The sequence below is a fragment of the Bubalus kerabau genome, chromosome X (genome assembly GCF_029407905.1).
Source record: "Bubalus kerabau isolate K-KA32 ecotype Philippines breed swamp buffalo chromosome X, PCC_UOA_SB_1v2, whole genome shotgun sequence".
Classification (NCBI taxonomy): Eukaryota; Metazoa; Chordata; class Mammalia; order Artiodactyla; family Bovidae; genus Bubalus; species Bubalus kerabau.
The window spans coordinates 71156440-71180595 of NC_073647.1; the positions used below are offsets into that span (position 1 = coordinate 71156440).

General features: G+C 41.2%; 1 protein-coding gene across 1 annotated transcript; it reads left to right on the plus strand.

Annotated features, from left to right (window-relative positions):
* Positions 1-1988: 1988 nt before the first annotated feature.
* Positions 1989-2468, plus strand: LOC129640060 (histone H2B-like). Its single transcript, XM_055565316.1, has one exon. The coding sequence runs from the start codon at positions 1989-1991 to the stop codon at positions 2466-2468; it is 480 nt and encodes a 159-aa protein (XP_055421291.1).
* The last annotated feature ends 21688 nt before the right edge of the window (positions 2469-24156 follow it).

Genomic DNA, 24156 nt, shown 5'->3' on the forward strand with positions numbered 1-24156 from the left:
CTTTTTGGGGTTTATGCAAAAGTCTTGGCTTAAGTGCAGTTTTGCCCAAATGATGACATCATTGAATAACAGAAGATGTGGCCACAGTCTCCATAGTAACAGCCAATGGGACTGGCAACTCAATAAGCCAAATGATGGGACCAAAGTGTGGTGGGGGACCAGCGATGAGCCAATAACAGCTTTCCTGTGATTTTCATCTTGGAGATTTATTAGGAAGGAGTTGTGATGGTTTTCTTGTTGATTTTCTGTTCAAGTGGTTGCTTTTAACCATGGTGATTTAAGTACAGGCATCCAGATCTGGTAGTGGGACATGTCTCTAGTTCCTTGCATCAAAATAAGAGAAGGATGTTCAGCAACTTAGAGAATTCAGAGGACTCCTTCTTCTAACTCTAGCAATTTGAGTGTTAATGCTTATAATAATATTTATTAAATTTAGTATCCATTGTGTTTCTTGGTGCATTGACCTGTACTTTCATTTTGCTGTAGGTATGTAGGTGACTTTCAGTGTAGTTGGTGATTTTACAATTCCTTTGTTCCCCATTAATTTCTAGCTTACTACAACACTGAACAGAGAATGCAGTACATGCTTTCAATCTTTTGTAGTTTTCTATGATTTTCATTGGAATTCAGTATTTCATCATATTTTAAACTATACTTTCTTGAACTCTTAGTAAGAATATACTGTAGAGCAAAGGGAACTATAGCAATTATTTTTGTAGTAACTTTGAACATTTTAATATATAAAATTATTGAACACTGTGTTGTAAACCTGAACTAATGTAATATTGTAATTCAGCTAAACTTAAAAAATTTAAAAATTAAAAAAAAATTCTCAGTACTTCTGGATTTGGATGTAGAAACCTGTGAACGATGTCAGTATCAGCCAAACGATGAGAGAAAACTAGAGAAAATGCAGAATTCTAGCCTTTTCTTTAGCCCAGATTTAGTGCTTCTTTAGGTCAGTCAGACATGATAGAGTTCTATAATGTCTAAATTATTGTTCTAGCAATTTCATTTCCCATTTTATTTTCATTCTCCCATAAGTGTATTATGGAATTCTTCAGAAGTATTTTATGTGTGGTATGCAATACATAAAGTGAAGAATCAGATATACCCATCCACTACCTATATTATACTTATCACACATATGCCAGATTAAGCATGCAAGTGATTTTATAAATGGGGATTGATATATAGTACAGGAATGGCAAAACAAACTTTTCACAAAGATTTAACTTTTCTAGTTCCCTGGTTTCTGAAATTCTATTAAACATTCATACAGATGTTTTGAACCAACGCTTTTCTAGCAGAGAATCAGTTGCTCTTGAAAACACAAGCTTCCATGGCCTGCAATTTTACATCCATTAGAAAGTGTCCAGCGAGAGCAGCTCAATCTCCTGTCTCCACTGGTACAACCAATGGTCAACTGGCAAGCTGTGAGCCACAGCCGTTGACTGAAAGTGTGTTTGAGGGACCAGGGCTGAACAGATATAGTTTTTCTATGAAATTCAGCCTGAAGATTAAGGGAGAAGGAACTGTGATAGTTTGCCAGTTCATTTTTGGTTCCATATTTCTTTTTAATCATGGGGATAAAATATGAACTCAGATCAGGTCATATCTTCAGCCTCTTGCATCAGTTTAGAAAAGGATTATTACTAATATAAACTCTAAGATATCTCCTTTTACCTCAAGACGTTTGAATGTGAAGTTCATGTTAAGGGTCATATATTTTCTATTGTGGTTTTTTCTTGGCCCTTGAAAAATTGTATTTGAATTTTACTTATGACATTTTTCTATAAGTGTGGAGGTGGGACGTCCAGTGTCACATGACATGGGCTGCCATAGTAACAGGCCTCCCTGCCTTGCATCCAATCAGATATGAACAGTGTCTGTGACGTCAGGGAAAGCAGGGCCTATAAATTCGGCCAACGACCCTCAATCCCCTCACTGTTCTTCTGGGCTGCACTATTGGGATTGGCGGCTCTACCATGTCCGAAACATCCTCTGACAGCTATGAGGAAGACGTGATCACCAAAGAAACTGGCATCTCTGAAATTGAGCCCTCTGAAAAGGAAATGGCGAAAGTGGAGACCTCCAAACCAGACCCATATGATGCGGAACCAAAAAAGGCAAAGCAGAAGACAGCTAAGGGCCGCTGTCGCCGTCGCCGGCACTGCCATCATGACAATTTCTCAAGTTTTGCTACCTATTTCCCTAGGGTGCTGAGGCAAGTACATACAGGCCTGAGTCTTTCCCACGGCTCCGCGAACCTCCTGGATTCATTTGTGAAAGATATGTTAGAGCAGATTGCCGAAGAGGCCGGGCGCCTGGCCCGCGACAACAAGCGCCGCACCATCAGGACCAAAGACATCAAGACAGCTGTGCGTCTTCTGTTGCCTGGGGAGCTCGGCAAGTGTGCCATGTCCAAGGCTTCCAAGTCGCTCATCAGATACTACACCTTCAGATGAACTGCCTCAGGACTGTCTGACCATCGCAAACCAGACTTCAGGCTTCTCCCCTTAGGCCCTACATTTAATCTTTAAAGCATTTCTACCCCAGAGAAAACATTAAAAACCTCATTACCTTTGCTTCAATATGTGGCGGTTGTGTCATTTGTTCCATGGAAAATCGTGTACTTTTTCTTAACGTATTGCAACTCGTCCCTTTCCTAAATGGTTATTTCTGTTCGTGGTTTCCCAGTGGTTTTAGGGATCTTTATGGTCAAAATTCTTTCCCTAAAAGTTTCATTGGCCTTTTCCATTTTCATTCTCCCATCTATATGTAGGTATCATCCAGAGATTTTTATATGGGGTATAGCAACCGATAAAAAAAAAAGTGTGGTCTTCCCAGGTGGCTCAGCAGTAAAGAATCCGCCTGCAATGCAAGAGTCGCAGCAGAGGCAGGTTCCATCCCTGGGTCATAAATATCCCCGGGAGGAGGGCACGGAAACCCTCTCCAGCATTCTTTCCTGGCAAATCCCCATGGAGAGAGGAGCCTGGTGGGCTACAGTCCATAGGGTCTGCAAAGAGTCGAGCCCCACTGAAGCAAGGTAGCACGCAGGCACACAAGAAGAGCAGTGTGTGTGTGTATGTGTGCTCAGTCACTCAGTCATGTCCGACTCTTTCTGACCCCATGGACAGGAGCCCGCCAGGCTCCTATCTCCTTGAAAATTTCCAAGCAAGAATACTGAGCTGGGTTATCATTTCCCACTCCAGGGGATCTTTCTGACCAGGGGATAGAAGCTGTGTCTTTTTCATCTCCTGCATTGGCAGTCAGATTCTTTACCACTGCACCAGCAGTAGCAGATATAAAAATCACATTTACCCATTCTATTCCTTCAACCCCAATTCACTTCCATGTGTAAAACAGGACTCAAACACAGTGTAAAATAAGAAAATTCTAAATTTCTGGAATCAAGCACCATATCTTCTGAAATTACCTTATCCAGATTTCTCTGATCCTATTTTTTGTTTGCAACCTAGAACATTTTGCTTTAAAAAAAAAAAAAAAAAAAAAGAAACCAAAAATCCTGACTGAATTGCAAACTTGCAGGGATGATGGGATAGTCCAGTGACAGCGAACGTAGCTACAGTCTCCACAGTAGCAGCCAATGAGGGACTGGTAGCCCATGAGATAAAGCAATTGGCCAAACGTATGGTGGAGTGAGGAGGGCTGAACAAATAACAACCTTCCTGTGACACTCAGCCTAGAGATGGAGCGGGAACATGGGGTGATAGTTTCCCTGATGTTTTTCCATTCAAGCACCTGCTGTTAACCATGGCGATTTAAGTACAGGCATCCATTTCTTGGGGCTTCCCAGGTGGTGCTAGTGGTAAAGAACCTGCCTTCTTATGAGGGAAACCTAAGAGCCATGGATTCAATCCCTAGATTGGGAAGATGCCCTGGAGAAAGGCATGGCAACCCACTCCAGTATTCTTGCTGGAAAGTCCCATGGACAGAGGAGCCTAGCGGGTTACAATCCATGGGGTCTCAAAGAGTCAGACACGACTGAAGTGGCTTAGAATGCACACATTCATTTCTTGGGTCTTCCCGTGTGGTGCCGGTAGTAAAGAACCTGCCTGCAATGCAGGAGACACAGGAGACCCAGGTTCTGTCCCTAGATGGAGAAGGTTCCCTGGAGGAGGGCATGGAAGCCCACTCCGTTATTCTTTCCTGGACAATTCCCAGGGAAAGAGGAGCCTGGTGGGCCACAGTTCATAGGGTCACAAAGAGTGGGACACAACTGAAGAGACTTAGCGCACATGCATGCATCCATTTCTTGTTGTGGGACATGTCTCTAGCTCCTTGCATCAAAATAAGGAGGAGGAGGATGTTCAGCAATTAAGAGAAATAAGATGACTTCTTCTTCTACCTCAAGTATTTGACTGCTATTGCTTATAATAGTATTTATTGAATTTAATGTCCATTGTGTTTTCTTCCGGAGATGGCAATGGCACCCCACTCCAGTACTCTTGCCTGGAAAATCCCATGGATGGAGGAGCCTGGTAGGCTGCCGTCCATGGGGTCACTAGAGTCGGACACGACTGAGCGACTTCACTTTCACACATTGGAGAAGGAAATGGCAACCCACTCCAGTGTTCTTGCCTGGAGAATCCCAGGGATGGTAAGCTTGGTGGGCTGCCATCTATGGAGTCACACAGAGTCGTATACGACTGAAGCAACTTAGCAGCATCAGTAGCAGCAGCAGTGTTTTCTTCTTGGTGCATTGTCATTTTTATTTATATAAGTATATTGCTGAATTTCAAACTAGTTGGTGATTTTCTTATTCCTTTTATTTTTGTTTGTTTTGAGATATTTTTTATTTTTTTAAATTAATTAATTTTTTATTCAAGGATTATTGCTTTACAGAAGTTTGCTGTTTTCTGTCAAACCTCAACATGAATCAGCCTAGGGTATACATATATCCTTTCCCTTTTGGAACTCCTTCCCCACCCCACCCCTCTAGATAGATACAGAGCCCCTGTTTGAGTTTCCTGAGCCATACAGCAAATTCCCGTTGACTATCTACTTTACATATGGTAATGTAAATTTCCATGTTACTCTTTCCATGAATCTACCCTTCTCCTCCCCTTTCCCTCTGTCCATAATTCTATTATCCTATTTCTTTTTTAAAAGATTGATTTTTTTTAATTTTATTTTATTTTTAAACTTTACATAACTGTATTAGTTTTGCCAAATATCAAAATGAATCCGCCACAGGTATACATGTGTTCCCCATCCTGAACCCTCCTCCCTCCTCCCTCCCCATTCCATCCCTCTGGGTCGTCCCAGTGCACCAGCCCCAAGATTGATTTTAAGCTTACTACATCCTTGGAGAGAGAGAAAGCACTCTGCACTTCAGTTCTTTTTAATTTACAATGGTTTTCATTAGAACTTAGTATTTCATTATATTTTAAACTATTCGTTTTGAACTTTAAGCAACAAGGATATGCTGTACAGCACAGAGAAATATACAAATTATCTAATAATAAATGTTACCAGAGTATAATATATAAGACAACTGAAGCACTATGTTGTAAACCTGAACAAATATAATATTGCAACTCATGAATATATCCATAAAAAAATTTTAAAGTTAAAAAAATTTATCAGTACCACTGTTATTGGATGTAGAAATCTGTGAAGGATGTGACTCTCAGCAAAACAATGAGAGAAAAGCTAGGAGGATCTACAAAATTCCAGCCTCTTGACCCCAGCTGTAGTGTTTTCTCTAGGTCAGTTATGACAGATTTCGGTAAGTTCTGAATTATTTTCCTAGCAATTTCATTTCCCAGTTTATTCTCATTCTCCCAAAGTATACTATGGAGTTCTTCAGAAGCAGTTTATGTGTGATATGCAATAGATAGAGTGAAGAAACTGATATTCACATCTACTACCTCTATTATACTTTCCCCGAGTATCCCAGTTTATTTACATATTTTCCACATATCCTAGTTAATCAAACATTTAAATATATAAATGGGGACTGATATATAGTACAGAACTGGAAAAACAGAAATTTCACACACATTTCAATTTTCTAATTTCCTTGTTTTTGAAATTCTTTTAAAAATTCATACAGGAGAACAAGATGGCAGAGGAATAGGTGGACGTGGAGTACATCTCTCTCCACGGATCCATAAGGAATACACCTTCGGACACAGAAGTGCATGCAGAACACCAGCTGAGACTGGACAGGAGTCATGGACCAGTGGAAAATAATATTTAGCCTCACCCAAAGCTTGGTAGGATGAAGGAACTGGGGGGAAAACAGGAGTGTTAGTAGGACTGGACCTGCCCTCAGCAGGTGGGGGAACTGAAGCAAGGGTCGGATCCCCACATCAGGGCAATTGTCTGAGTCAGAGGAGAAACATTTAAGGCTGAGAGTGAAACAGCTGATCTGTGGCAGCCTAAATGGAATGAGAATCAGACAGTCCTTGCAACCATACATACCCAAGACAGGGATGCAGATCCCCTGGAAGGTGCAGCAGCTGGTAGCTGGAGTTTAGGGATTGTGGAGCAATCCCAAAGTGAGGGCTGCTGTTGACTGTGGAGAGACTTATCAAGGGGATGTGAGGGAGGAGACTGTGGTGGGAAATGCCAGTGGAGGAAAGCCAGGCAGCCATGGAAGCTAGGTGATACTGCTGTGCCACGTTTGGGGATGGAGACATCACCATAGCCTCTCTCTCCCCACAGTGCCAGCATTGGCAGCTGAACAATAGAGAGGCTGGCCCAGCAAGCACCTGACACACTGAACTACAGAGTAGGACCCCACCCAGGGTGCCCCTTTAAGTGCCTGATGTGCCAATTAACAGAGTAGAACCCCAGCCAGGGGGGCCCCTATATGTGCCTGATGTGCCAAACAACAGAGAAAGTCCCCAGGCAAGTAAGCCCTTTAAGTGCCTGAATGGGTGGAGCTATGGAGAAAGACTGGCCAAAGAGGCCTTCTCATGGCCAGCTACAAGAGGTTCGAAAAAAGACTCTGATGGGGGCATAACTCCCGTGGTGGAGGCAGTCCATGTCCCTGCACACCTGGTGCTGCCAGGGTCCCTGTAAGCCAAGCAGCTGTGCCACCTTCACCCTCAACTCTCACTGGGGCAGAGCTGCCACAGGCAAAAAAAGTCTTGCACCTCTGCATGCGGGATTGCCTTGGTAGTGTCCTACATTTTGCAACCCTGGAGACTGTGGCCTGCTAGGCTTCTCTGTCAGGGAGCAGGGTTCTCCAGGCAAGAATACAGGAGCATGTTGGCCAATACTTGTTTCCATGGCTGTGTGGCGCTGGAGCGGCCCTGAGGAGATACCCCATGTCCAAGGTCAGAGAAGCCCAGCAAGATGGTGGTGCTGGAGTGACTTTAAGGAGATACCCTACGTTCAAGGGCAGAGAAGCCCCAGCAAGATGGTAAGAGGGGCGAATTCACCTTTAGAGTCACACCCCATCTCCGCCAGAGACACTCAGAGGGCTCAAACAAACCTTGTGTGCACCAGGACCCAGAGACCCCACATAGACTGAGACAGAACTGGGTTTGAGTGTCTCCTGTGTAGGTACAGGTCAGCAATGGACTGCCACAGGGGCAGGGGCCCTGGGTGCAGCAGACTTGGGTATGGCATAAGCCCTCTTGGAGGAGGCCGCCATTAGCCCCACCATAGAGCGGCCAGAACTTACAGAGGACTGGGAAATAGACTCTTGAAAGGCACAAACAGAACCTTGTGTGTACCAGGACCCAGGAGAAAGGAGCAGTGATCCCACAAGAGACTGACCAAGACTTGCCTGGGAGTGTCCAGGAGTCTCCAGTGGAGATGTAGGTCAGTGGTGGCCTGCTGCAGGGTTGGGGGCATTGAGTGTAGCAGTGCATGCATGGGGCCTTTTGAAGGAGGTCGTCATTATCCTCATAACGTCCACCATAGTTTGGCCCCAGGTAAATAAGAGGAAGGGAACACAGCTCCACTCATCAACAGAAAATTGGATTAAAGATTTATTGAGCATGGCCTCATCCATCAGAACAAGACCCAGTTTCCCCCTCAGTCTCTCCCATCAGGAAGCTTTCATAAGCCTCTTATCCTTCTCCATCAGAGGGCAGACAGACTGAAACCACAATCACAGAAAACGAATCAACCTGATCACACGGATTACGCAACCCCATGGACTGTAGCCTATCAGGCTCCTCTGTCCATGGGATTTTCCAGACAACAGTGCTGGAGTGGATTGCCATTTCCTTCTCCAGGGGATCTTCCCAACCCAGGGATCAAACCTGGGTCTCCCACATTGCAGGCAGGCGCTTTACCATTTGAGCAACCAGGGAAGCCCCACATGGACCACAGCCTTGTCCAACTCAGTGAAACTATGAGCCATGCCGTGTAGGGCCACCCAAGATGGACAGGTCATGATGGAGAGTTCAGACAAAATGTGGTCCACTGGAGAAGGGATGGCAAACCACTTCAGTATTCTTGCCTTGAGGACCCCATTAACAGTATGAAAAGGCAAAAACATAGGACATTGAAAGATGAACCCCTAGGTGGGTAGGTGCCCAATATGCTATTGGAGATCAGTGGAGAAATAACTCCAGAAAGAATGAAGAAATGGAGCCAAAGCAAAAACAACACCCAGTTGTGGATGTGACTGGTGATGGAAGGAAAGTCCGATGCTGTAAAGAGCAATATTGCATAGGAACCTGGCATGTTAGCTCCATGAATCAAGGCAAATTGGAAGTGGTCAAACAGGAGATGGCAAGTGTGAACGTCAACATTTTAGGAATCAGCGAACTAAAGTGGTCTGGAATGGTTGAATTTAACTCAGATGAACATTATATCTACTACTGTGGACAAGAATCCCTTAGAAGAAATGGAGTAGCCATCATAGTCAACGAAAGAGTCTGAAATGCAGTACATGGATGCTGAATGATCTCTGTTTGTTTCCAAGGCAACCATTCGATATCAGAGCAATCCAAGTCTATGCCCTGACCAGTAATGCTGAAGAAGCTGAAGTTGAACGGTTCTATGAAGACCTACAAGACCTTCTAGAACTAACACCCCAAAAATATGTCCTTTTCATTATAGGGGACTGAAATGCAATAGTAGGAAATCAAGAGATACCTGGAGTAACAGGCAAATTTGGCCTTGAAGTGCAGCATGAAGCGGGGCAAAGCTAATAGAGTTTTGCAAAGAGACTGCACTGGTCATAGCAAACACCCTGTTCCAACAACACAAGAGAAGACTCTACACATGGACATCACCAGATGGTCACCACCAAAATCAGACTGATTATAGTCTTTGCAGAAAAAGATGGAGAAGCTCTATCAGTTCAGTTCAGTTCAGTTCAGTCGCTCAGTCGTGTCAGACTCTATGCGACCCCATGAACTGCATCACGCCAGGCCTCCCTGTCCATCACAAACTCCTGGAGTTCACTCAAACTCACGTCCATCGAGTCGATGATGCTATCCAGCCATCTCATCGTCTGTCATCCCCTTCTCCTCCTGCCCCCAATCCCTTCCAACATCAGAGTCTTTTCCAATGAGTCAACTCTTTGCATGAGGTGGCCAAAGTACTGGAGTTTCAGCTTTAGTATCATTCCTTCCAAAGAACACCCAGGACTCAGCTCCTTTAGAATGGAGAGGTTGGATGTGCTTGCAGTCCAAGGGACTCTCAAGAGTCTTCTCCAACACCACAGTTCTAAGCATCAATTCTTCCGCACTCAGCTTTCTTCACAGTCTAACTCACATCCATACGTGACCATGGGAAAAACCATAGTCTTGACTAGATGAACCTTTGTTGGCAAAGTAATGTCTCTGCTTTCCAATATGCTATCTAGGTTGGTCATAACTTTCCTTCCAAGGAGTAAGCGTCTTTTAATTTCATGGCTGCAATCACCATCTGCAGTGATTTTGGAGCTCTAAAAAATAAAGGCTGAAACTGTTTCCACTGTTTCCCCATCTATTTCCCATGAAGTGATAGGACCAGATGCCATGATCATAGTTTTCTGAATGTTGAGCTTTAAGCCAACTTTTTCACTCTCCACTTTCACTTTCATCAAGAGGCTCTTTAGTTCCTCTTCACTTTCTGCTATAAGGGTGGTGTCATCTGCATATCTGAGGTTCTTGATATTTCTCCCGGCAATCTTCATTCCAGCTTGTGCTTCTTCCAGCTCAGCGTTTCTCATGATGTACTCTGCATAGAAGTTAAATAAACAGGGTGACAGTATACAGCCTTGATGTACTCCTTTTCCTATTTGGAAGCAGGCTGTTGTTCCATGTCCGGTTCTAACTGTTGCTTCCTGACCTGCATATAGGTTTCTCAAGAGGCAGGTCAGGTGGTCTGGTATTCCCATCTCCTTCAGAATTTTCAGCAGTTTTTTGTGATCCACACAGTCAAAGGCTTTGGCATATTCAATAAAGCAGAAATAGATGTTTTTATGGAACTCTCTTGCTTTTTCGATGATCCAGCGAATGTTGGCAATTTGATCTCTTGTTCCTCTTCCTTTTCTAAAACCAGCTTGAACGTCTGGAAGTTCATGGTTCAGGTATTGCTGAAGCCTGGCTTGGAGAATTTTGAGCATTTCTTTACTAGCATGTGAGATGAGTGCAATTGTGTGGTAGCTTGAGCATTCTTTGGCATTGTGTTTCTTTGGGATTGGAATGAAAACTGACCTTTTCCAGTCCTGTGGCCTCTGGTGAGTTTTCCAAATTTGCTGGCATATTGAGTGCAGCACTTTCACAGCATCATCTTTCAGGATTTGAAATAGCTCAACAGGAATTCCATCTATACAGTCTCCAAAAACCAAACCAGGGGCTGACTGTGGCTCAGATCATGAATTCTTTATTGCCAAATTCAGACTTATATTGAAGAAAGTAGGGAAAACCATTAGACCATTCAGGTATGACTTAAATCAAATCCCTTATGATTATACAGTGGAAGTGAGAAATAGATTTAAGGGACTAGATCTGATAGATAGAGTGCCTGATGAACTATGGACTGAGGTTAGTGACATTGTACAGGAGACAGGGATCAAGACCACCCTCATGGGAAAGAAATGCAAAAAAGCAAAATGGCCGTCTGGGGAGGCCTTACAAATAGCTGTGAAAAGAACAGAAGTGAAAAGCAAAGGAGAAAAGGAAAGATATAAGCATCTGATTGCAGAGTTCCAAAGAATAGCAAGGAGAGGTAAGAAAGCCTTCCTCAGCGATCAATGCAAAGAAATTGAGGAAAACAACAGAGTGGAAAAGACTAGAGATCTCTTCAAGAAAATTAGAGATACCAAGGGAACATTTCATGCAAAGATGTACTCGATAAAGGACAGAAATGGTGTGGACCTAACAGAAGCAGAAGATATTAAGAAAAGGTGGCAGGAATACACAGAAGAAGTGCACAAAAATGATCATCATGACCAAGATAATCACGATGGTGTGATCACTCACCTAGAGCCAGACATCCAGGAATGTGAAGTCAAGTGGGCCTTAGAAAGCATCCCTACGAACAAAGCTAGTGGAGGTGATGGAATTTCGGTCGAAATATTTCAAATCCTGAAAGTTGATGCTGTGAAAGTGCTGCACTCAATATGCCAGCAAATTTGGAAAACTCACCAGTGGCCACAAGACTGGAAAAGGTCGCTTTTCATTCCAATCCCAAAGAAACACAATGCCAAAGAATGCTCAAATTGCACTCATGTCACACGCTAGTAAAGTAATGCTCAAAATTCTCCAAGCCAGGCTTCAGCAATACATGAACCGTGAAATTCCAGATGTTCAGGCTGGTTTTAGAAAAGGCAGAGGAACCAGAGACCAAATTCCCAACATCTGCTAAATCATCAAAAAAGCAAGAGAGTTCTAGAAATACATCTATTTCTGCTTTATTGACTATGCCAAAGCCTTTGACTGTGTGGATCACAATAAACTGGAAAATTCTGAAAGAGATGGGAATACCAGACCACCTGACCTGCCTCTTGAGAAACCTATATGCAGGTCAGGAAGCAACAGTTAGAACCGGACATGGAACAACAGCCTGCTTCCAAATAGGTAAAGGAGTACATCAAGGCTGTATACTGTCACCCTGCTTATTTAACTTCTATGCAGAGTACATCATGAGAAACGCTGAGCTGGAAGAAGCACAAGCTGGAATGAAGATTGCCGGGAGAAATATCAAGAACCTCAGATATGCAGATGACACCACCCTTATAGCAGAAAGTGAAGAGGAACTAAAGAGCCTCTTGATGAAAGTGAAAGAGGAGAATGATAAAGTTGGCTTAAAGCTCAACATTCAGAAAACGAAGATCATGGCATCTGGTCCTATCATTTCATGGGAAATAGATGGGGAAACAGTGGAAACAGTTTCAGCCTTTATTTTTTAGAGCTCCAAAATCACTGCAGATGGTGATTGCAGCCATGAAATTAAAAGACGCTTACTCCTTGGAAGGAAAGTTATGACCAACCTAGATAGCATATTCAAAAGCAGAGACATTGCTTTGCCAACAAAGGTCCGTCTGGTCAAGGCTATGGTTTTTCCAATAGTCATGTATGGATGTGAGAGTTGGACTGTGAAGAAATCTGAGCGCCAAAGAATTGATGCTTAGAACTGTGGTGTTGGAGAAGACTCTTGAGAGTCCCTTGGCCTACAAGGAGATCCATTCTAAAGGAGCTGAGTCCTAGGTGTTCTTTGGAAGGAATGATGCTAAAGCTGAAACTCCAGTACTTTGGCCACCTCATGCAAAGAGTTGACTCATTGGAAAAGACTCTGATGCTGGGAGGGATTGAGGGCAGGAGGAGAAGGGGACAACAGAGGATGAGATGGCTGGATGGCATCACTGACTCGATGGACATACGTTTGAGTGAACTTCGGGAGTTTGTGATGGACAGGGAGGCCTGGCGTACTGCAGTTCATGGTGTCGCAAAGAGTCAGACACGACTGAGCGACTGAACTGACCTGATGTAGAAATAAGAAATTCATCCAAAAATAAGACTTTGGAAGAATTGAAGAAATGGGAGTCATCAGTGTGGTTTCATTCCCAATGACTAGGCTTCCTATTGTGTTTCCTCTTGGACATTTAAGGGACAGTCAATTCTACTGTTAAAAAGATAATGTCAGTTATGAAGTGGGGAAAGCTGAATTTTATTACTAGAAAATGTACTGGAAATTTAGCGTGGTGAAATCTTACCATTCAATATCTGAAGAATTCCGTTTACAACTAAGAATTTAAAAACCTTATCTGAAATATTAGGAATCAACTTCTTGCAAGTTTTTGATGCAAGGGACAAAAGACATATCCAGGACAGTCTCTGAATTCATATCATTAAACCCCCACGATTAAACTGCTGCTAAGAGACAAACCACAGAGAGTGAACCATTCCAATACACTCCATAATCTCCAAAGGCCAAACCTCCCAAGAAGGCTGTGATTGGTGTATCTGGTGTCACACTATAACATTTTGGCCTAATGGCAAGGAACCACATCCCTTGCCTACCTCAATATCAAAGGCTGCAGGTGCCAGTAAGACTCCTATTGCTTCAGCCTAGGACAGTGTTCCCACTTTGAGTTAAGGGTTATGCCTCAGGAGCTGCAGGCTTTTCACTGGCTGAGCCAGTCCAAAGTGGCTCTTGAGCTGCTCTGATTGGATGCTTTCAGCATCCTCACAATCAGATCGGATCAGATCAGATCAGTCGCTCAGTCGTGTCCGACTCTTTGCAACCCCATGAATCGCAGCACTCCAGGCCTCCCTGTCCATCACCAACTCCCGGAGTTCACTCAGACTCACGTCCATCGAGTCAGTGATGCCATCCAGCCATCTCATCCTCTGTCGTCCCCTTCTCCTCCTGCCCCCAATCCCTCCCAGCATCAGAATCTTTTCCAATGAGTCAGCTCCTCGCATGAGGTGGCCAAAGTACTGGAGTTTCAGCTTTAGCATCATTCCTTCCAAAGAAATCCCAGGGCTGATCTCCTTCAGAATGGACTGGTTGGATGTGCTTGCAGTCCAAGGGACTCTCAAGAGTCTTCTCCAACACCACAGTTCAAAAGCATCAATTCTTCGGCGCTCAGCCTTCTTCACAGTCCAACTCTCACATCCATACATGACCACAGGAAAAACCATAGCCTTGACTAGACGAACCTTTGTTGGCAAAGTAATGTCTCTGCTTTTGAATATGCTATCTAGGTTGGTCATAACTTTCCTTCCAAGGAGTAAGCATCTTTTAATTTCATGGCTGCAGTCACCAGGTGCAAGCCATGAAGGCTTCCAATTTTCCCAAACAGGAGGATGTACTCTTCAGGAAAAAAACAAATAAGGTTGATCTGAACCAGTCAGAAAAGTCAGTTTCTTTCACTTTGGATATGTTTCGCTTCTGGAACATTTTGCTTTACTTATTTTAGCACTGTGTTTGGGACCTTGCCTATATTTCAAAATGAATTCTATGATACAAATACTATCATCAAGGTTTTAATGGGGTATGTTTATCCTATTAATACTATGTTCTCCAAGTTCTTGCTCATCTTTCATTATTAAAAATAAAGTTCTTTCCAAATGTTGTCATTTCAGCAAACTCCAGTGTTAAAATATAATTGTTCACTAAGTGCCCTTTCTCCTCAATCACCTACTGAAGTCAGTTAATATATGTGTTTATTTGGCCTTAGTCTCTTCAGCATCAACCCCCACTGTTTCACTATTAGATTTCCTGTGTTTCAGTCATCTTCGAGCTTTACCAAGAGTTCTTCTCATCCAAAATTTTGTTCCAGGTGTGTAAAAGCATCCTGAGGTACTACAAAGAGGTATTTACCTGCAGGTCCTTTGGTGATAGCTTTTCCTGGTCTCCTTGGAAGGCAATGTTTTGGAAATATTTTCATAAGGTTCTTATGATATTCAAGAATATCCCCATTCCAGTGGCTTATCTGTCATAATCCTTAGTCTAATGGCCCCAAGACAGTTTGGAGAAGTAATAGCAGAACAGAGTTCTACTGTGGACCAAAAAAAAAAAAAAAAAGGCCTTTAGAGCCCTCCTTGATCAGGAAATGATCCCCTTCACTGGCACATACTCAAAGTAGTTAAGCTGTCTAGTATCCTGTTTTGCCCATGTCTTTCTCCTGAGTTTGTGGGTTTCTGAAATGTTAGAGACTTGCTGTTTTGTCCCTTCAGGACAGGGCTGTTCCTTTTCTCAAGGCCTCAAAAATAGTTTTGATTTCTGTAGATTATCCATCATTTGTCTCACTGTTTGACTGAGTGTCATCCTTTTGAGGTTTAAACACCCTAATCAATAGGGAAATTTAAAACTTATTCTACAAGCAAAAAAACAGATACTAAACATAACAGAATATAATCAGTGTTTAACGCAAATGATAATTAATATTTTAAAGCATTTGTAAGGACTGAATTGAAAGTGTATCTTCCATCACTTCCGAGATGGACAGTGAGGAACTTTTTAAAAGTAAATACAACTATTCAGTCTTCAAATAGCTGAGGAAAATTACATGAGTGCAGTCACCTTATTTTCCCTTAAGTAGTCACTAGTGTTGGAGAAGGAAATGGCAACCCACTCCAGTATTCTTGCCTGGAAAATCCAATGGACAGAGGAGCCTGGCAGGCTACAGTCCATAGGGTTGCCAAGAGTTGGACATGACTGAGCTCAACAGCAGTCACTACTGTTCTCTTTTTTTATTATTGTTATAGGAGTATCTACAAAACATTGCTTATAACCAAACAGCAATTTTACCAAGCAGAGAAAAGTCCTACGTGTACACTATTAATTTTGAAACAATGTGCTATAAAGTGTACAAGGAACCATGAAAACAAGAGGGAGCTACAAATAGAATACTGATTCATACCAGACAGATCAACAGAAGCATTCAGCCAGCCCACTGATATATGAGAAGTAGTAAATAATTGCTGCTTTAATTCACTAAATTCTGAAATAATTTACAATGGAACAACCACTAAATGATACATATTATGAAAATTCAAGTTTATCACAGACTGCTGACTTGTTTGAAAACTTTGATTTATCAAAATTAAAAAGTTTAATAAGACTTTCCATCAATATTCCATGCTTACATGGCTTAGAAGAATTAAGAAACTAAAACTAAACCACTCAGTAAGCATCAAACCACAGTTTGTGTGTGAAAAACACCAATGTGCTTTTAATATAATGGAAGCGTGAGGAGATATGCCCACCTATAACTCAAAATTCGTGTCTTATGTGAGTTGCATTCATTCTCCCTAAAATTCCTATGCTGATGTTCTAAACCCTAGTATCTGACATGTGATTGTTTATGGAGATATAATCTAACCTGGAGGAAAGAAGTTCAACTATATTCATTAGGATGCCCCCTAATCCAAAATGACCTATAGCTCTATAAAAAGAGGAAATATGGACACAGAGACTCTCACATAGGAAGGAAAATGAACAAATGTAAGGGTCTCTTTGCCATTTTGACAAGCCAAGATGAGAAGACTGGAACAGACGCTTTCTTCATACCACTCTGAAGGACCCAAATTAGCTGTCATCTTGATTTGAACTTTCACCTCCAGATATGTGAGACCCTAAGTATCTCAAGTAAACCAATCTCAGGCATTTTGTACATCATCCCAGGTAACTAATATGATATTATTAAATTACCACAATTAGAATCATTCAAGCAATTCAGCAAAGACAGTGCAGGCAAAGAATGGCACCTGATACCATCCCTGTTACCAAAGCTGAACATCCAGGAAAGCATGTACTCCTTGGGTGCAAGAAAACTGGCTTGCACTTCAGACCAATGGCTGTGGCTCACTCAGGCCAATCTCTGATCAGCTAACTCATAGAAGAGTTGCCCTTGCACTTCTCGGATTGGACGTCCCATCGTCAGAGGGGAATATCACTAAGGTTGTCATTTTCAAAGTTAGAAAAGTAAAGCCTGGACAAGAGAAGAAACAGTTCACCAGAACAAGTTAGAGTAGACCATTCAGTTAGAAGATTAAGATTTTTCTGGGTAGATTAGAATCTGTAATAATTTTTTTCCTTAAAATGATTTAGTTATTCATTCACTGTGTTTGAATCCACACTTCAAATGAATTGCATAACACAGGTAATGGAGAAAAAAGTTTCAATGGGGGTACATTTGACCTAGCAATACTATTTTACATGCACTGATGATTATAACTTGTTGATTAAGCAGTGAAGGATTTCTCTCATTTCCTCTTCACAGTAAACCACACTAAAGTGTATAATCAAAATCACTACTCCCCCTTCAATCTTCAACAACAATTAACAAAATTCCAATTTTCTTTTCTTTCTAGATTTCTTATGCACTGTCCTCCCTTACGCTCCTAGTCTTCACTCTCTAGGCCAATTACGCTGCATCTGTAATGTCTTTCAACAATGATCCTATTTCATTTCTGTGTCTACAAATGCAAAACACCCAAACCACCTAAAAACAGAACTATCTTAGTGTATTAGATATCTTGAAATTACTTTCTGCAGCAACCATCGCTTTGGGGGGACCAGAATGCAAAAATAACCATCAGTTCAGTCACTCAGTCGTGTCCAACTCTTTGCAACCCCATGGACTGCACCATGCCTTCCTGTCCATCACCAACTCCCGGAGCTTACTCAAACTTTTGTCTATTGAGTCAATGAAGCCATCCAACCATCTCATCTTCTGTTCTCCCCTTCTGCTCCCGCCTTCAATCTTCCCCAGCATCAGTCTTTTCAAATGAGTCTGTTCTTTCATCAGGTGGTGAAAGTACTGGAGTTTCAGCTTCAGCATCTGTCCTTCCAATGAATGTTCAGGACTGACTTCCATTAGAATGGACTGGTTGGATCTCCTTGCTGTCAAGGGACTCTCAAGAGTCTTCTCCAACACCACATTTCAGAACCATCAATTCTTTGGCACTCAGCTTTCTTTACAGTCCAACTCTCACATCCATACATGACTACTGGAAAAACCATAGCCTTGACTAGATGGACCTTTGTTTGAAAAAGTTATGTCTCTGCTTTTTAATATGCTGTCTAGTTTGGTCATAACTTTCCTTCCAAGGAGTAAGAATCTTTTAATTTCATGGCTGCAATCACCATCTGCAGTGATTTTGGAGCCCCCCAAAAGTCTGCCACTGTTTCCACTTTTATCCATCTATTTGCCATGAAGTGATGGGACCAGATGCCACGATCTTTGTTTTCTGAGTGTTGAATTTCAAGCCAACCTTTTCACTCTCCTCTTTCACTTTCATCAAGAGGCTCTTACTTCCTCTTCATTTTCTGCCATATGGGTGGTATCATCTGCATATCTGAGTTCATTGATATTTCTCCTGGCAGTCTTGATTCCAGCTTGTGCTTCACCTAGTCCAGCATTTTGCATGATGTACTCTGCATATAAGTTAAATAAGCAGGGTGACAATACACAGTCTTGATATACTCCTTTCCCGATTTGGAATCAGTCTGTTGTTCCATGTCCATTTCTATCTGTTGCTTCTTCACCTGCATACAGATTTCTAAAGAGGCAGACAAGGGGGTCTGGTATTTCCATCTCTTGAAGAATTCTTCACAGTCTGCTGTGACCCACACAGTCAAAGGATTTGGCATAGTCAATAAAGCAAAAGTAGATATTTTTCTGGACCTCTCTTACTTTTTCGATGATTCAACAGATGTTGGCAATTTGATATCTGGTTTCTCTGCATTTTCTAAATCCAGCCTGGTAATGGATTTCTGATTCATAGGGAAAAAACTGATGTTTTGAAGCAGCAACTATTAGCAACATAGACACTAAGGCATTTTCTGAAGTCACTCTTTTCAAAGTGTGATTTGAAAAGTTCACACTTTTGAACTTGAAAAATTCACACTGGTTTCTCAAAGAAGTCACCTGCACCTGCACAGAGTTTCCACTTCTGAATTTTTTTTCCCAGTGGATATACCAAATTCTAATTGCTGCAACAATAATGTATGCACTGGATTTCATGGTTAATTTTAATGTAGGTTGCATAGTAAGATCCTTTTTTTCCCTTTCAAATTCCTTCATTTTAATTTTCAACATTACAGAATAATAATAAAAAATGAACTTCTTGAGGGGGCTTATTGCCAAATTCATTTTTTAAATTTATTTATTTTAACTAGAGGCTAATTGCTTTACAATATTGTAGTTAAGTTCAGTTCAGTCGCTCATTCATGTCCGACTCTTTGTGACCCCATGAATCGCAGCACACCAGGCCTCCCCATCCATCACCAACTCCCGGAGTTCACTCAGACTCCATCCAGACACTCACGTCCATCGAGTCAGTGATGCCATCCAGTCATCTCAGCCTCTGTCATCCCCTTTTCCTCCTGCCCCCAATCCCTCCCACCATCAGAGTCTTTTCCAATGAGTCAACTCTTTGCATGAGGTGGCCAAAGTACTGGAGTTTCAGCTTTAGCATCATTCCTTCCAAAGAAATCCCAGGGCTGATCTCCTTCAGAATGGACTGGTTGGATCTCCTTGCAATCCAAGGGACTCTCAAGAGTCTTCTCCAACACCACAGTTCAAAAGCATCAATTCTTCGGCACTCAGCTTTCTTCACAGTCCAACTCTCACATCCATACATGACCACTGGAAAAACCATAGCCTTGACTAGACAGACGTTTGTTGGCAAAGTAATGTCTCTGCTTTTCAATATGCTCTCTAGGTTGGTCATAACTTTCCTTCCAAGGAGTAAGCGTCTTTTAATTTCATGGCTGCAATCATCATCTGCAGTGATTTTGGAGCCCTAAAAAATAAAGTCTGACACTGTTTCCACTGTTTCCGCATCTATTTCCCATGATGTGATGGGACCGGATGCCATGATCTTCGTTTTCTGAATGTTGAGCTTTAAGCCAACTTTTTCACTCTCCTTTCACTTTCATCAAGAAGCTCTTTAGTTCCTCTTCACTTTCTTCCATAAGGGTGGTGTCATCTGCATATCTGAGGTTCTTGATATTTCTCCTGGCAATCTTCATTCCAGCTTGTGCTTCTTCCAGCCCAGCGTTTCTCATGATGTACTCTGCATAGAAGTTAAATAAGCAGGATGACAGTACACAGTCTTGATGTACTCCTTTTCCTATTTGGAACCAGTCTGTTGTTCCATGTCCAGTTCTAACTGTTGCTTCCTGACCTGCATACAAATTTCTCAAGAGGCAGGTCAGGTGGTCTGGTATTCCCATCTCTTTCAGAATTTTCCACAGTTTATTGTGATCCACACAGTCAAAGGCTTTGGCATAGTTAATAAAGCAGAAATAAATGTTTTCCTGGAACTCTCTTGCTTTTTCGATGATCAGCAGATGTTAGCAATTTGATCTCTGGTTCCTCTGCCTTTTCTAAAACCAGCTTGAACATATGGAAGTTCACAGTTCACGTATTGCTGAAGCCTGGCTTGGAGAATTTTGAGCATTACTTTACTAGTGTGTGAGATGAGTGCAATTGTGCAGTAGTTTGAGCATTCTTTGGTATTGCGTTTCTTTGGGATTGGAATGAAAAGTGACATTTTCCAGTCCTGTGGCCACTGCTGAGTTTTCCAAATTTGCTGGCATATTGAGTGCAGCACTTACACAGCATCATCTTTTAGGATTTAAAATAGCTCAACTGGAATTCCATCACCTCCACTAGCTTTTTTCGTAGTGATCCTTTCTAAGGCCCACTTGACTTCACATTCCAGGATGTCTGGCTCTAGGTGAGTGATCACACCATCATGATTATTTTGGTGGGTTTTGCCATACATTGACATGAATCAGCCATGGGTATACATGTGTTCAGCATCCTGAACCCCCCTCCCACTTCCTTCCCCATCACATCCCTCTGGGTCATCACAGTGCACCAGCCCCAAGCACCCTGTCTCATGCATCGACCTGGACTGGCGATCTGTTTCACATATGATAATATACATGTTTCAAGGCTAGTCTCTCAAATCATCCCACCCTCGCCTTCTCCCACAGAGTTCAAAAGACTGTTCTATACATCTGTGTCTCTTTTGCTGTCTCACATATAGGGTCATTACCATCTTTTTAAATTCCATATATATATGTTAGTATACTGTATTGGTGTTTTTCGTTCTGACTTACTTCACTCTGTATAATAGGCTCCAGTTTCATCCACCTCATTAGAACTGATTCAAATGCATTCTTTTTAATGGTTGAGTAATATTCCATTGTGTATACATACCACTGCTTTCTTACCCATTCGTCTTCTGATGGACATCTAGGTTGTTTCCATGTCCTGGCTATTGTAAACAGTGCTGCAGTGAACATTTGGGTACATGTGTCTCTTTCAATTCTGGCTTCCTTGGTGTGTATGTTCAGCAGTGGGATTGCTGGGTGATATGGCAGTTCTATTTCCAGTTTTTTAAGGAATCTCCACACTGTTCTCCATAGTGCCTATATTACTTGGCATTCCCATCAACAGTGTAAGAGGGTTCCCTTTTCTCCACACCCTCTCCAGCATTTATTGCTTGTATACTTTTGGATAGCCGCCATTCTGACCCATGTGAGATGGTACCTCATTTTGGTTTGATTTTCATTTTTTTGATAATGAGTGATGTTGAACATCTTTTCATGTGTTTGTTAGCCATCTGTATGTCTTCTTTGGAGAAATGTCTATTTAGTTCTTTGGCACATTTTTTGATAGGGTCATTTATTTTTCTGGTATTGAGCTACAGGTGGTGCTTCTATATTTTTGAGATTAATTCTTTGTCAGTTGCTTCATTTGCTATTATTGTCTCCAATTCTGAAGGCTGTCTTTTCACCTTGCTTATAGCTTCTTTGGTGTGCACAAGCTTTTAAGTTTAATTAGGTCCCATTTGTTTATTTTTCCTTTTATTTCCATTAGTCAGGGAGGTGGGTCATAGAGGATCGTGCTGTGATTTATGTTGGAGAGTGTTTTGCCTGTTTTCCTCTAGGAGTTTTATAGTTTCTGGTCTTACATTTAGATCTTTAATCCATTTTGAGTTTATTTTTTGTATGGTGTTAGAAAGTGGTCTAGTTTCATTCTTTTACAAGTGGTTGACCAGTTTTCCCAGCACCACTTGTTAGAGAGATTGTCTTTAATCCATTGTATATTCGTGCCTCCTTTGTCAAAGATAAGGTATCCATAGGTGCGTGGATTTATCTCTGGGCTTTCTATTTTGTTCCATTGATCTATATTTCTGTCTTTGTCCCACTACCATACTGTCTTGATGACTGAAGCTTTGTAGTGTATCCTGAAGTCAGGCAGCTTGATTCCTCCAATTCCATTCTTCTTTCTCAAGATTGCTTTGACTATTTGAGGTGTTTTGTATTTCCATACAAATTGTGAAATTATTTGTTCTAGTTCTTTGAAAAATACTGTTGGTAGCTTGATAGGGATTCCACTGAATCTATAGATTGCTTTAGGTAGTATACTCATTTTCACTATATTGATTCTTCCAATCCATGAACATGGTATATTTCTCCATCATTTGTGTCACCTTAGACTTCTTCCATCAGTGTTTTATAGTTTTCTATATATAGATCTTTTGTTTCTTTGAGTAGATTTATTCCTAAGTATTTTATTCTTTTTGTTGCAATGGTGAGTGGGATTATTTCATTAATTTCTCTTCTGTTTTCTCATTGTTAGTGTATAGGAATGCAAGGCATTTCTCTGTGTTAATTTTATATCCTGAAACTTTTCTATATTCGTTGATTATCTCTAGTAATTTTCTGGTGGTGTCTTTAGGGTTTTCTATGTAGAGGATCATGTCATCTGCAAACAGTGAGAGTTTTACTTCTTCTTTTCCAGTCTGGATTCCTTTATTTCTTTTTCTTCTCTGATCGCTGTGGCTAAAACTTCCAAAACTATGCTGAAAGTGGTGGTAAGAGTGGGCACCGTTGCCTTGTTCCTGACTTTAGGGGAAAAGCTTTCAATTTTTCACCATCGAGGATAATGTTTGCTGTGGGTTTGTGATATATAGCTTTTATTATGTTGACATATGTTCCTTCTATTCCTGCTTTCTGGAGGGTTTTTTTTTTTTATCATAAATGGATGTTGAATTTTGTCAAAGGCTTTCTCTACATCTATTGAGATAATCATATGGTTTTTATCTTTCAATTTGTTAATGTGCTGTATTACATTGATTGATTTGCAGATATTAAAGAATCCTTGTATCCCTGGGATAAAGCCCACTTGGTCATGATGTATGATCTTTTTAATATGTTGTTGCATTCTGATTGCTAGAATTTTGTTAAGGATTTTTGCATCTATATTCATCAGTGATATTGGCCTATAGTTTTCTTTTTTTGTGGCATCTTTGTCTGGTTTTGGTATTAGGGTGATGGTGGCCTCATAGAACGAGTTTGGAAGTTTATCTTCCTCTGCAATTTTCTGGAAGAGTTTGAGTAGGATAGGTGTTAGTTCTTCTCTAAGTTTTTGGTAGAATTCAGCTGTGAAGCAGTCTGGTCCTGGGCTTTTGTTTGCTGGAAAATTTCTGATTACAGTTTCGATTTCCATGCTTGTGATGGGTCTGTTAAGATTATCTTTTTCTTTCTGGTTCAGTTTTGGAAAGTTATGCTATTCTAAGAATTTGTCCATTTCTTCCAAGTTGTCAATTTTATTGGCATATAGTTGTTGATAGTAGTCTCTTATGATCCTTTGTACTTCTGTGTTGTCTCTTGTGATTTCTCCATTTTCATTTCTAATTTTCTTGATTTGATTCTTCTCCCTTTGTTTCTTTATGAGTCTAGCTAATGGTTTGTCAATTTTGTTTTAATCTTCTCAAAGAACCAGCTTTTAACTTTGTTGATTTTTGCTATTATCTCTTGTTTCTTTTGCATTTATTTCTGCCCTAATTTTTATAATTTCTTTCCTTCTAATAGCCCTGGGATTCTTCATTTCTTCCTTTTCTAGGTGTCGAGTTAGGTTATTTATCGACTTTTTTCTTTTTTCTTGAGGTAAGCCTGTACTGTTATGAACCTTCCCCTTAGCACTGCTTTTGCAGTGTGCCACAAGTTTTAGGTTGCTGTGTTTTCATTTTCATTCGTTTCTATGCATACTTTGATTTCCTTTTTGATTTCTTCTGTGATTTGTTGGTTATTCAGAAGCATGCTGTTTAGCCTCCATATGTTTGTATTTTTAATAGTTTTTTTTTCCTGTAGTTGATATCTAATCTTACCATATTCTGATCAGAAAAGATGCTTGGAATGATTTAAATTTCTTTGAATTTATCAAGGCTAGATTTATGACCCAGGATATAATCT